The following is a 12,135-nucleotide window of genomic DNA, read 5'->3' on the forward strand; positions in this document are numbered from 1 at the left end:
TGGGGGAATATGTAGATGGAGAAAAGAACGAAGATAAAGATCTGGTTAACAGTCAAGGAAATGATAAATATAAAAATTAAAAGGTAAAGATATAAAAACTAATATCTATAGATAAAGGTAGAGACAAAGACAGAAAAAGAAAGAGATACAATTGAAGAATGACATGTTAAGTTGTTTTATGCTATGTTATGTTTTGTTATGTTGTGTTATGTAACGTTATGTTTTGCTATGTTACGTAATGTTATGCTATGTTATGTAATGTTATGTTATGTTATGTTATGTTATCTTATGTTATGTTATGTTATGTCATGTTATGCTACGCTATGTTATGTCATGTTGTGTTACGTTAAGTTATGATAGTTTATCTTATTTTATATTATGTTAAGTTGTGTTATGCCGTGTTATGTTATATCATTTTATGTCATGTTATGTTATCCTATGTTATGTTAAGCTATATTATGTTGTGTTGAGTTGTGTTATGTGGTGTTGTTATGTTATTTTATGTTATATTCTGCTATGGTGTGAAACGTATTTCACCGCAATTCAGCTCAATTAACTCAACTCGGCTCAGCTCAGCCCACCTCAGCTCCCCTTAATTTAAAAGGTTGAATTTCAACCGCTGGGCGAACACTAGTATCTTTAAATTGCTACTACCAACAGTTGTAATTTTTTTACTAAGTAAGGGACCATTTAATTGATATGCAAATATAGAAACACCTTTTTAAAATTTTGACTTTTTCATTTTTTTGTTTTAACATTTCGTCATACAAGTGTCACGTAACGCCAGTTGGCAAATACCCTCATGTAAAATTTAAAACCTTTCATTGCAGACCCCTTGCACTGATTATGACAACACATATTTTCTATTTACGTACGTATTTAATATTACTAAACCAGGTGTAGAATTTTAAGGACAGTCAAGGTGACGGCGATGTATTACCTGTAACTATGTATATGAGTGCAAAAACATATGTACCCAATAAACATTGTGGCGAACGTTCGAAAATGACCTTCGATATCCAATATGAATATCGAACTGAGAACGAACTCATAACCAACCTTAGTTTTCCAATGTTCATAGCATATTGGAAATACACTCGAGATGGGTTCGAAAAAAAATGGAAACCACAGTAACAAGTAAAATGCAGCTCAACGGAAAATACATTGGATAACGAAGGTTCCGTTTTGCTAGAGAATGGCCTAGTTCTCGAATCGAATACTAACCTATGCCACATTCGTTATCGGCGGTGGAAATCGAAAAAAAAGTATTCATTTTCCAATCACTTTCGAATTGTTAACCAAGCCCAATGTTTGTTGGGTAGGCATAGATTTACATACCCATATATATACATACCTACATATGTATGCAAATTCATACCCATTTAAGACATTCGAATGCTTTTATTGCTGTAGCCACATGCTATCGACACGTGTTTTTGATGCTTATATAAGTAAGTAGTAGTTCTATGAAAATACGATACCTACCCCAAGTAATGTAAGTACTATACTTAAATATACCCTTCAAAGTTCCGAGTACAATTGCAAATAGCAACAATGCCGAAAAGTTCTATATAAAAGGCCACATGCATATTGTTTCCATTTCAATCTTTATCAAAAATTACTTTTTTAAATGATTTTTAAAGTTAAAGTTTTACAAAAAAGGTATTGTGAATATGTACCATTAATTTACAAATGGTACACCTTTTTTGACTTCATAATTTACATTCGGCTAAAACTTTTTTTATAAGTTTTATGCATGAAATAAGGAAATACCTATGCATATCAGGATATAATCGAAACAATTTTTTTTTGTGTCTTGCCGCCAGAGTTAGTTTTGAAGAAAACACTTTCAAAAGTTGAATGCAAATGTGCTCACAATTATGAAAATATAATAAAAAAAACACACTAAAATAGCTTTAGCTTCCTAAGGGGTATGCATATGCGGCGTCGGAAGAGTAGCCTATTCGATTTCTGTTTGTTTTACTAATTCAAATAACAAACACCTCAGTTATTCTGCTTGCCTTTCTACACTCTTCAAACATTTTCTTATGTTTACCATTCTGGACTTGTATTTGCTTTTCATACATCGGGTCCGCCTCCTTATTTTCACTACGACACAGCATTCATCATTAGCAGGGCGAAGCGGGGGCAAGTAAATAAGAAACATTTTTTTTCGCCCATACATGCACTTGCATATACATATGTACATACATATGTACGTAAGTATATACATACACAAGTGATTAGTTTAGCCAAGTTCAAGGTAATTGTAGAAGGAATGCCTATTTGAGAAATGTTAAAGAAACGAAGAAATGTGGTTATTGACATAATACTATTAAGCCGTCGCAAACTGAGTTGTTAGAGGTGCACAACTATCATTCGGTAGCATGCACGTGCAATGTAAACACAGCGAAACGTGCAAATGATATGGCATTTTTTTTTGTAATAAGTAACTGTCGACAATGGCAAACCTCTGAGAACATTTCAGCCATGAAAAGGACTTTAAGAAAAACCATTTAACATTCAGAGGCAGGGTAAAACGGCAGCTCCCACCATTTATATAACAACGTCAAGGCGCGCAATACAAATTAATGGAAAAATTCGACCAAAAATTTGGCACAGAATTATGGAACGCCAAATATTTATTTGTTTTCTTTTGCTATTGATTTCTCTGTTTTTATTTGCATAGTAAGGCAACATTTCGCATTTTTTGTACTATACTACATTGCACTATGGGACGTTTTAAAATTTTTTTGATAAAAATTAACTATTGCGTATTTTGCTCCCCAAAAAAATTGCTAAAGAAAATATTTCTCTTAAACAATTAAGGGATTATACCACCCTGAAACAACTCAAAAATTTGGTATAAAAATTAGTTCGCATTTAAATAAAATTAATTAGTAATTAAATAACTAATTTGATGAAATTTAAATAAAATTTATAAAATAATAAATTTTTTTAATTTATAAAATTTATTTATTTTTTTTAATTTAATTATCACTTGAAAAATATTTCATTATTTTAGGTTGACGGCAGAGAGTTTGCTAGAAGTGATGCTATGCTATGAAATACATGCGAAGCAGCAAACAAAATTTTTTACTTTAAACCACTGTCAGTTTTGCAAAAAAAAATTAAATGTTTTACACGTAGCTCATACCTACTTAAAAAAAAAACACATATTTTTGTAATTTTAGAAAACACCCCATTCAGAAATATTGCAGACCATCTTGAAAAGAGACAGCTAATTTCCTTTGAAAAATGTTTCCACTTTTTTATTTTATTGAAATGAATGTTTATTATTCTGACTATTTGAAACACCTTCAAAGCTTCGACAAAATTGCCTACGTATACTGTAGGAAAAAACTGCAAAAGACCATTAGAAAAAAAAAAATATAGAAAATGAATGCGAATTTCAGCCGCTGAATTTCAATTTAATATACATACATACATACATATGTAGTTCCTTTTTTTTTGTTTTAGATGAGAGACCAGCGCTGCGTATACGTAAAATTTTTCAGGGGACTATTTTGTTAGGACAGCTATGCGTATACGTAATGCTGAAGTGCCAGCCATGCCTTATCGTTGCTGCCATTAACTGGTTTGTCTGTCAATTCACAAACTTTCACTACCAGATAGATAGATATCGTTTAATAGGAAATATCGCTTTATTAAATCACTCAAACGAATCACTGACCCTGACATACATACATACATATGTGGGTACATTAGGGTGCATCACCACTTCCGCCAAACATTTTCAGAAAAATATTTAATAATAAAATAGATTTACGTGAGCTAGACCAATTTGAAAATATCTCAAAAATCTCATTTTGATTACGTTGACCTTTTAAGCTTCAACCGTTATCTGAGGTGAGGTGATTTTTGGAAAATAAAAAAAAGTTTTTAAAAATTAAGTATATTTATAAAAAAATGGATTTTTAGAATTATTTTCCAATCGGTTAAGCTCACATAAATCTTAATATTTTATCGAAATATTTTTGCGAAGGTCTTAAAATATAATTAACATTATAATTCCGATGCAAAAAAGCACAGATTTTTTTGTATTGACATTTGAACCTAATGTCTTTTTTTTTTGTAGCATATTTAATTAGTATTCCTTCCAAATCCCCTCCAGGTCTCTGCCTCACCAATGACATCGATTGGCTGCTTTATCACATGAACAATGCGCGTTACTTACGTGAGCTGGATTTCGCGCGTGTTGACTTCTATGAGCGCACAGATTTGTATCGCACCATAAAAGCGAAAGGCGGTTCTGTCTTTCAGGGAGCAGCTACCATACGTTATCGGCGATTTATCAGACCTTATCACCGCTTTCAAATACAATCGCGTGTAAGTGTGTTGATGAGATAAAAATTGTAACATCAAATCAATTTTGGTATAAACTATATTATAGAATAAATATTTTTTACGCTTTTCAGATCGTCTACTGGGACGATCAATCTGTCTATATGGAACATCGTTTCGTACGGCTCTCCGATCAATTCGTTCACGCCATTGCAATTTGCCGGCAACGTATACTCGATTGCTCCACCGAGGAAGTGATGAGCGACTTATTGGCGCCTAAGGGTATGCAGGCACAAGCAACTCACAATATTGTGAGCTCAACTTCTAGTCTGGACAATAGTGCAGTGACCACAACAAATTTGGATGTGGCCGAAAATGGACAAGCGCGTGTGAAATTGAAACCTGATGTGCCACCTGAAATACAAAAATGGATTGAATACAACGATTTGTCCAGCAAGAACTTGCGTAGCAACTGCTGATGCCAATGGCGAGCTGAATTGCATGGAGGCAATCTAGATACGTACATAGTACATACATACATCTGTACATAGGTGTGAATTTATAATAAAGTGCTTGCTTGGCTTAAGCCTATACGTGTCTACATACATACATATTCCATTGCATACATAGATATACATACACTAACATTGATATAAAGTTTATATGTATACGTAGTTTCACTTAGTAAATGCAAACTGATATAAGTTGTTGCGAAGAAGAGAACACTTATTTATTTTTTGAGCTAATTTAAGTATGAAAATCTTTATAAATTATGTACACCCCTATTGCGAGTGTCGACTGGTAGTGAATAAACGACTATTATTCGATTATCGCTTTTCCGTGGTGCTGTGAATGTCGTTGTCTCGTTGAATAAGCGACTGTGAATAGCTTTAAGTCGCTCATCCTTCAACAAAGAAACACTAAAAATATTAACAGTCGCTTATTGAACGAGAAATCGAAATTCACAATACTATGGAAAAGCGATAATCGAATAATAGTCGTTTATCTACTGCTAGTCGACACTCGCTTTGGGGAGGTGGTAATCTTGAATATGTAATTTGTTTTGTAAGAAAATATAAATGCGTACGGTACGTTGTAAAATCGACGCATATATTAAAAATGCCAATGTGAAAGTTGAACTACCTAATAGATGTGTAAATGTGTGGAAAAGGGTAGACCCCATATTCCTAAATAAAAGAAATTTGTAGAAAAATACGCACGTTTTATTTGGTCAAGGCGATCATTTGGAAAATTACCCTTAAAGATATATATATAACTAACGAATCAGGATATATTTTTTTCGTAAAGGATACAAATCATGTTTATTTGTTGATATACATAAGTACCATGCTTAAATCAGTAATTAGATCCAGTTTTATACCGTTTTGAAGCAAGTAATTATATACCGATGGTCCTCTGCAATAACGACTCAGCTCAAAACTAAACAAAACCCCTCAAGTAGTAAGTAGTAGGGATTAGGCATGGATTAGAGACATGGGGCCCTTAACAGCAGTAAAGTTTGTTTCTTTGATTTTCAGTAGAGCAGCGCCAAGAGCGTCTTTGAGTGGTTAAAAAATAATAAAAAACACAAATGGGTGTTTCCATAGAAATGTAAACCGAAAAAGGGTTATGAAAACGTGAGACGGTTTTGAGAAGAACTGGCAAAAATAAATTATATGTATTTTATTAGTAAAATTAATGTAAGGGAGAAAAATCTGTCACATCCGTTATCACATTTCAATTCAAAATAAAACTAACAACGAATTGCTGCTGATTAAATATGAATTGGTTGTAATGGTCCGTAATTTGACTTTATTCAAAGAATGTCAGATGATGCAATACAAAATAAGATTAAAAGAGCAACAAAACAAAAAAAAAAAAATCGGTGATTTTTGACAGACTGTTTTCAGACTTAAAAAAAAAAAAACATTTTGAAGCTTTAAGAGGAGCTACGGTTCTCATGCAATTCTAACAGATAGCGCAAAAAATAAATTAGCAATTTTTCCCCCTTTTTTATCTACGGGCTTGAAATTTTATTTTTTCAGTTAGGCCGACATGTGGACCAGATAGTTTGTTTATTTAGCTTTAATTTTGATTTTTTAAAACCTCCCTTAGATCCGGTTACTCAATGTCTGGTTAATCCTAACTACAGATTAAACATCGTTATTGTTGTTGTTGTTGTTGTAACTGCATATAAATTCCCAAAGTGTTTCTGGGGAATGATGCTGGTGTGACAGTTCGGTTACGTACACCCGACTATCGTTATCGACGTTATCGACTGCCTGTTAAATGTTATCGTATTTTAACACAGAGTTCGGAAAAAACTCCTCACTGAGGAAAAAAATTTCTGCCTCAATTCAAGAGCAATAAATTTTGATTTCCTCTTTTGTCAGTTAAAAAAGGAAGATCGCTTTTTACCCAAATTTATGTATATTTAAAATAACTTAGTTTTTCGTCACAATATTTACGCTTCCACAATAATAATATAACTAATAGATTGGTGCTTTCACAATATGTTAGTATTTGGCCGAGCTTCTGCTTCGATTTGTGGCGTGCGCCTTGATGTTGTCACACTTATTTTTATGAGAAGCTATTTTTTCATGGCAGAAATACAATCGGAGGCCGAGAGACGACCGCTATTAGAAAAAACTTTCCTGAAATAATGCAAACTTTAATAGGGAAAAATTTTAAAAGTAAACGTTTTTTTGTAAATTTTAAAGCTTGTTCTTTTACAAAAACATCAAGCTATCAGCGAAGAAAATTTATTAATAAATAAACTTGTAAATGGTCATGTGCTAATGCGTAATAATTTCTCTACAAAATGTTTTCATCCAAATTTATGATTCCATTCAGGGACGAAAAAATAGGTACAATTGTACATTTTTCCGACGTTTACTCACTTAAAGGTACATTGGGTACAATCATATTTTGATCAGATGAATTTTTAGTTCCCCGCATTTTTAACTCTTCTATTAATTTTATTCGTGGAAACAGTCTTGTGTCTAGGATTTCTTCCTCTGTAGTTCAGACAATAGCTATTTGACCCATATTCGCTTTTTGATTTCTGGAAATATGTTTCCTATTCCCATTATATTTTCTGACTTACTGCACCTATTAAAGGGAATCGGATAAATTAGCAGACTTTCCCTGTTGTTTTAAAAATAACTGCGCTTCGCAAAGTGTATTTTTTTGGTCTTTTTCACCAATATTTTTAAGTAGTCATAATTAGACAAAAACAAAGCTTCTACGATTTCCATTAGACTATAGTCTATAGATAAAAGCTGAGTTAAAAAAAAAGCCAATCAAGTTTAAAGTAATAATCAATCTTTTATATTCATAAAATTAATAAGAAAAACTACAAATAAATGATGTAACTTTTTTTAGGTACAATCTGTCTCATTTATGTAGGTATAATCTGAGATTTCCATTTTTCATCCCTGATTCAATTTATAGTTCATACATACATGGCGTATGAGTAACATTCAGCTTTTTGGAGTTGCAATCACAACCGCAGTGTTGCGCGAATGAATAATGCATCCGTTCGTTGTGAATTTCTAGCAACGTTTTATCAATTAGGAAGTTGCAACAGTCTTGTTAATTTTCATCAGCGCTGCTTTTATTACATGCCTGGAACATGCCCATTCTTTCCTAGTCATATTCGATAAAAAATTAATTATTACGCATTCATTTTACCATTTACAACTTTATTTATCAGGATTTAACACAACTCAAAAGAATTTACAAAAAAAGTTTTTAAATATTTTCGCTGTTAAAGTTTGAATTTTTTTCATTTACAATGACCTGATCTAGAGAAACGGTATACAGGGCCGTAATGTACGACTTGTATTGTCCCTACATTGTAATCGCTACTGAAATGTATACGGTTTCAAGGCGGGTACGTTTTACCTATGTAGCTCCTATGTCATCTCAATTTCGGAAATACGCAGTGTAGGGTACATTCGAAGAATTACGAATGGCAAATATACCGACAGATAAACCGGCTGTGAAAAATAAGTACATTTGTATGAAGGAAAGCATAGCTTAAATGTAATGCATACATATGTACATACATAAATATTTATAAACAAATCTGAATGCGCTCACCACTCTCTCATTGTCTCTTCGTACTCGTGCTCATGCCAAAGTGCAGCGTCGCAGCAGTAAACATTTTTGTGTTTTATTCAATATTAGCGATGCTTTGGGTACGCAGAGCTTCATAAAGTTTTTGTGTGCTGTGTGGAACGGACGTCGGCTAAGCAGAAGAAAAAATAAATAAATAAAACAGGTGAGTGGTTAATGAGTGGGCAAAATGTATCGAAATGTATTAAAAAAGAGTAGCACTATTGCGATTTTTTTTGTTTTGCTTTTTCATCTTTTACGGCAACTTGCCGTGTGTTGAAAGCCATTGACTCTAGCCACCTGGTTGAGTAAACCTTTGGAAATTGCATAAATTGTATACTTTTTGGAATATTTACATAAATTTAGGGCAAATGTCAAAATGCTTACGCAAACGTATTTACGCAAATCGCAGTGGCAGATGTTAAGAAACGGGTGCAAGTACACTGAGAAAAAGGATTAGTTTCGACAACTAAAGATATTTAGTTCCCGAATTTTGACAATATTTGGGAACTGTTACCAAGGATTGGGAACTATTACCATCGATTGGTAATTATAACTAAATATATTAAAGCTTCTAATATTCATCTAGGTTGTAACAAATCGTTAATTTAGTTGAAGGGTTTGGTTAATACTAATAAATATTTCTTTGAAGCATATTTCTACAAATTCCATTCAACTTAACGTATGGTTCATAAAAGGATGTTATTAAGCTCTGCTAATGCAGATAAGCTTTCTTTCAACACGTGGTTTAGTCATAGTTACCAAATCTTAGTTGAGGCAACCACGATTTGGTTTGAGAGTGGAACATATTCATGCTTGTGAGCCACCCCTAAATAATGCTGAGCGCTCTCTGAGCACATACGAAGAGCGCCAGCTGAGCAATGCACACAGTCCCACTTATTGAATCGTTTGAATGTGCTAGTATGCCGACCATTGCATTGTGCGTGGAAATCATTGCTCCGCTACCGCTGTTCGTATATGGGTGAAACACGCATGTGGTCCCAGAGCGCTCAGTAAGCTATGGCATGTCGATCGCTGCGCCATGTGTGCTATGACATGCCCATACTTGTTTGTCTCAGTTTCAGTTTTGCTATCATCGCGAGTTGTTTCGGTGCGCGCATAGTTTAAAGTTTAATTAAAAATATAAAGTTTGATGCCAACCGGGGTTTTTCAGTGGATATATAATTCACGTGAATTATAATTTGAAAGTGTCTATTTAGCTAAGGAAAAAGCAAAGCAGTATACTTCCAGCAGATATTGACCTGGGTTTTCGCACGACTGTTCCTGTTTCATCGTTTTTTTTTTGGAAATTCATACCACCATATACATATGTATTATTTACACTAGTAACTATTTATGTAGATATGTTTGTATTTTTTATGCTTAAAATAAGCTAATAAAAGAAGTAAACACAACAACCATCGAGTAAATTTTTATTTGTGTCAAACTGAAACTTTTTTTCCAATAATAAACGGTTAGCTGATTCACGTCTACAGCAAGTTCATAAAATTAATTGAAAACTTGTATCAACCAAAGCATTGTTTATATTTGCTCAACAATGATTTTATTCAACTAACAATATTGTCCACTCAAGGTAGTCGTTTTGTAATTATTAACAAATATACATTTGTCCCAACTAGACGTCTCAAGTAAATTGCAGACTTTCGTGAACTAGATATTTATTTCGCCATATCCAACTATGCCACTTGATCACTATAACCAAATCTTGGTTATTATAACTAAACCTTTTTCTGGGTGTAATTGTAAAGGTGAAAAGGAAAGAGTAAAGTACAACGGTGATTAAAATATTAGCTTCCTAGCCGCCGTTCAAAAGCTTTAGTTTTAACATTTAGTGTCAGGCGCCAAGTGGAAAAGTTTACATAAAAATTTTCCATTTCCAGTTGTTGGCAGCATCAAGTTTTAAAAGTTACAGGTAGTCTTTTTTAGTTGCGAGCTTTTTTATTTATTTTGCTCATAAAAATGTATATTATGCGTTTGTGGTTCTCACATATTTATATTATTGCTTAATATATATGTATATAAGTAATTTTCATTCTCCAGCACCATGTCCTTCCTTGTCGTTTTACTCATTCTTTACATCATTTGGGATGTCAACTATTTCATTCGCTGCATTTTCACTGTCCTAGCTGGCCGTCTGTTCCAGGGTAAACGCAAAGTCACTGACACCACAACCATCTATGGTGAGCCATAATTCGTTTTTGCTTTTTTTTTTCAAATTTTTCCTTTTAATCCACCTCATTTTTTTCAGGTTTGTGCACCTCGCAGGATGTCGATATCTTCATTCGTCACATGAATAATGCTCGCTATTTGCGTGAATTGGATTTTGCACGCTTCCATTTTTATGCGCTGACCGGCCTGTACGAGCAAGTACGCCAGCGCAAAGGCGGTGCCGTACAGGGTGCCTCGAGCGTACGCTATCGCCGCACCATTCCCATTTTCCATCCATACAAAATTCAGACAAAACTCATCTGGTGGGACGAGAAGGCAATCTATTTGGAGCAATCATTTGTGACATTGTCGGATGGATTTGTGCGCGCTGTGGCCCTCTCGAAACAATGTATCACCAACTGTGATGTGACGGAAGTGATGAAGACCTTCCCGGAAGCTAGCACGCGACCGGAAATGCCAGCCGATCTAAAGCTGTGGTTGGACTCGATTGAAGTATCTAGTCAGAAGTTGCGCAAGGATAAGTGAATGAGGAGTGTTCTTAATAATGCTGACTTTAGTTTTTTTTTTTTAATAATTTTTATGATGTACATATTCACCCACTTATATACTCATATTTATAGGTAATACAATTTTACTTTTTATATTTTCTTGCCAAGTAAAAGCGTCGTGACGGAGAAAAATGAATTTTTTACTTAATTATAATGGTCATACTCATTTAACAAGCAGTGGCGTTAAAATAAAAACCAAAGAGCTTATTTTCAAGTAAAATTTAAATACATATGTACAGAAGCGCTTATTAAAAAAACTCAAAGTTCAATAACACAGTTCGTATTTCAACACATAAAATCGCAGTGAGCTCGATAAAGGTGTAGTGATCTACGCAATAGTAGCAACTAAAACATTTACCTTAGTACATTGTTTTTGTTTTCCTCAAGCTGAATAAAATTGTTGAATATAAATTGTTATTCATAAGGCCACAACTAACAACAACATGAAGCGTAATATGTAGCACATTAGTGTCAAAGGTGTTTTCCGTTCTTAAGGCTGGTTTTCACTATGTCAAACTCAGTGGCGTTTGTCATCAAATAAGTGAAAACACATTGTAAAATGGGATTAAAAAGCGGTTTATCGATTGATTTCGATCACGATAGGTGTTTAGTCGTGTAGATGCGCTGCTAAATCGGCTATCTGTCAGTTTTTGGCCCATAATATCGGGGCCAACTTTTGGCGCCAAAATATGATGCAGTGAAAACCAGTTTTTATGTATTCGTTTGATATATTTATGCAGAAATGGAAAATTTCAGAGTACTGTCCGAAGGTGTATGTAAAAATTGCGTAGACTAACGCCAGAGTTTTTCAACAGATAACAACCAATTTTGGTGTCGCTTTAACTAGGAGAGAAATAACCAGTTGGTGAACATTTTAAGGACATAATGTCGAGAATGACAACTTTTGAATTTATAGCATTTTGAAGAGTGTGTGCGATATGTGAAACAAGCTGATTCAGAACGAATGAAATGA

General features: G+C 33.7%; 2 protein-coding genes across 2 annotated transcripts; both read left to right on the top strand.

Annotated features, from left to right (window-relative positions):
- Positions 1 to 4,080: 4,080 nt before the first annotated feature.
- On the top strand, positions 4,081 to 5,535 carry LOC108376541 (protein THEM6-like). The gene is made up of 2 exons (XM_017632760.1): positions 4,081 to 4,350; positions 4,440 to 5,535. Exons 1-2 carry the CDS (start codon positions 4,081 to 4,083, stop codon positions 4,782 to 4,784), a joined length of 615 nt encoding a protein of 204 aa, XP_017488249.1. The 3' UTR covers positions 4,785 to 5,535.
- A 2,987-nt stretch (positions 5,536 to 8,522) lies between these two features.
- Positions 8,523 to 11,532, top strand: LOC108376542 (protein THEM6). Its single transcript, XM_017632761.1, has 3 exons — positions 8,523 to 8,590; positions 10,486 to 10,625; positions 10,694 to 11,532. Exons 2-3 carry the CDS (start codon positions 10,490 to 10,492, stop codon positions 11,137 to 11,139), a joined length of 582 nt encoding a protein of 193 aa, XP_017488250.1. The 5' UTR covers positions 8,523 to 8,590; positions 10,486 to 10,489; the 3' UTR covers positions 11,140 to 11,532.
- Positions 11,533 to 12,135: the final 603 nt, after the last annotated feature.

This window comes from Rhagoletis zephyria, unplaced genomic scaffold, assembly GCF_001687245.7.
Source record: "Rhagoletis zephyria isolate East Lansing unplaced genomic scaffold, Rhagoletis_zephyria_1.1 Rzeph_scaffold_10610, whole genome shotgun sequence".
Taxonomy (NCBI): Eukaryota; Metazoa; Arthropoda; class Insecta; order Diptera; family Tephritidae; genus Rhagoletis; species Rhagoletis zephyria.

Bases quoted from the DNA above. Each gene is read 5' to 3' on its own strand.
- LOC108376541 (XM_017632760.1), top strand. From the start codon at position 4,081: ATGTCTTTTTTTTTTGTAGCATATTTAATTAGTATTCCTTCCAAATCC. The intron at 4,351-4,439 runs GTAAGTGTGTTG...TACGCTTTTCAG, and splicing joins GCTTTCAAATACAATCGCGT to ATCGTCTACTGGGACGATCA.
- LOC108376542 (XM_017632761.1), top strand. From the start codon at position 10,490: ATGTCCTTCCTTGTCGTTTTACTCATTCTTTACATCATTTGGGATGTC. The intron at 10,626-10,693 runs GTGAGCCATAAT...CATTTTTTTCAG, and splicing joins TGACACCACAACCATCTATG to GTTTGTGCACCTCGCAGGAT.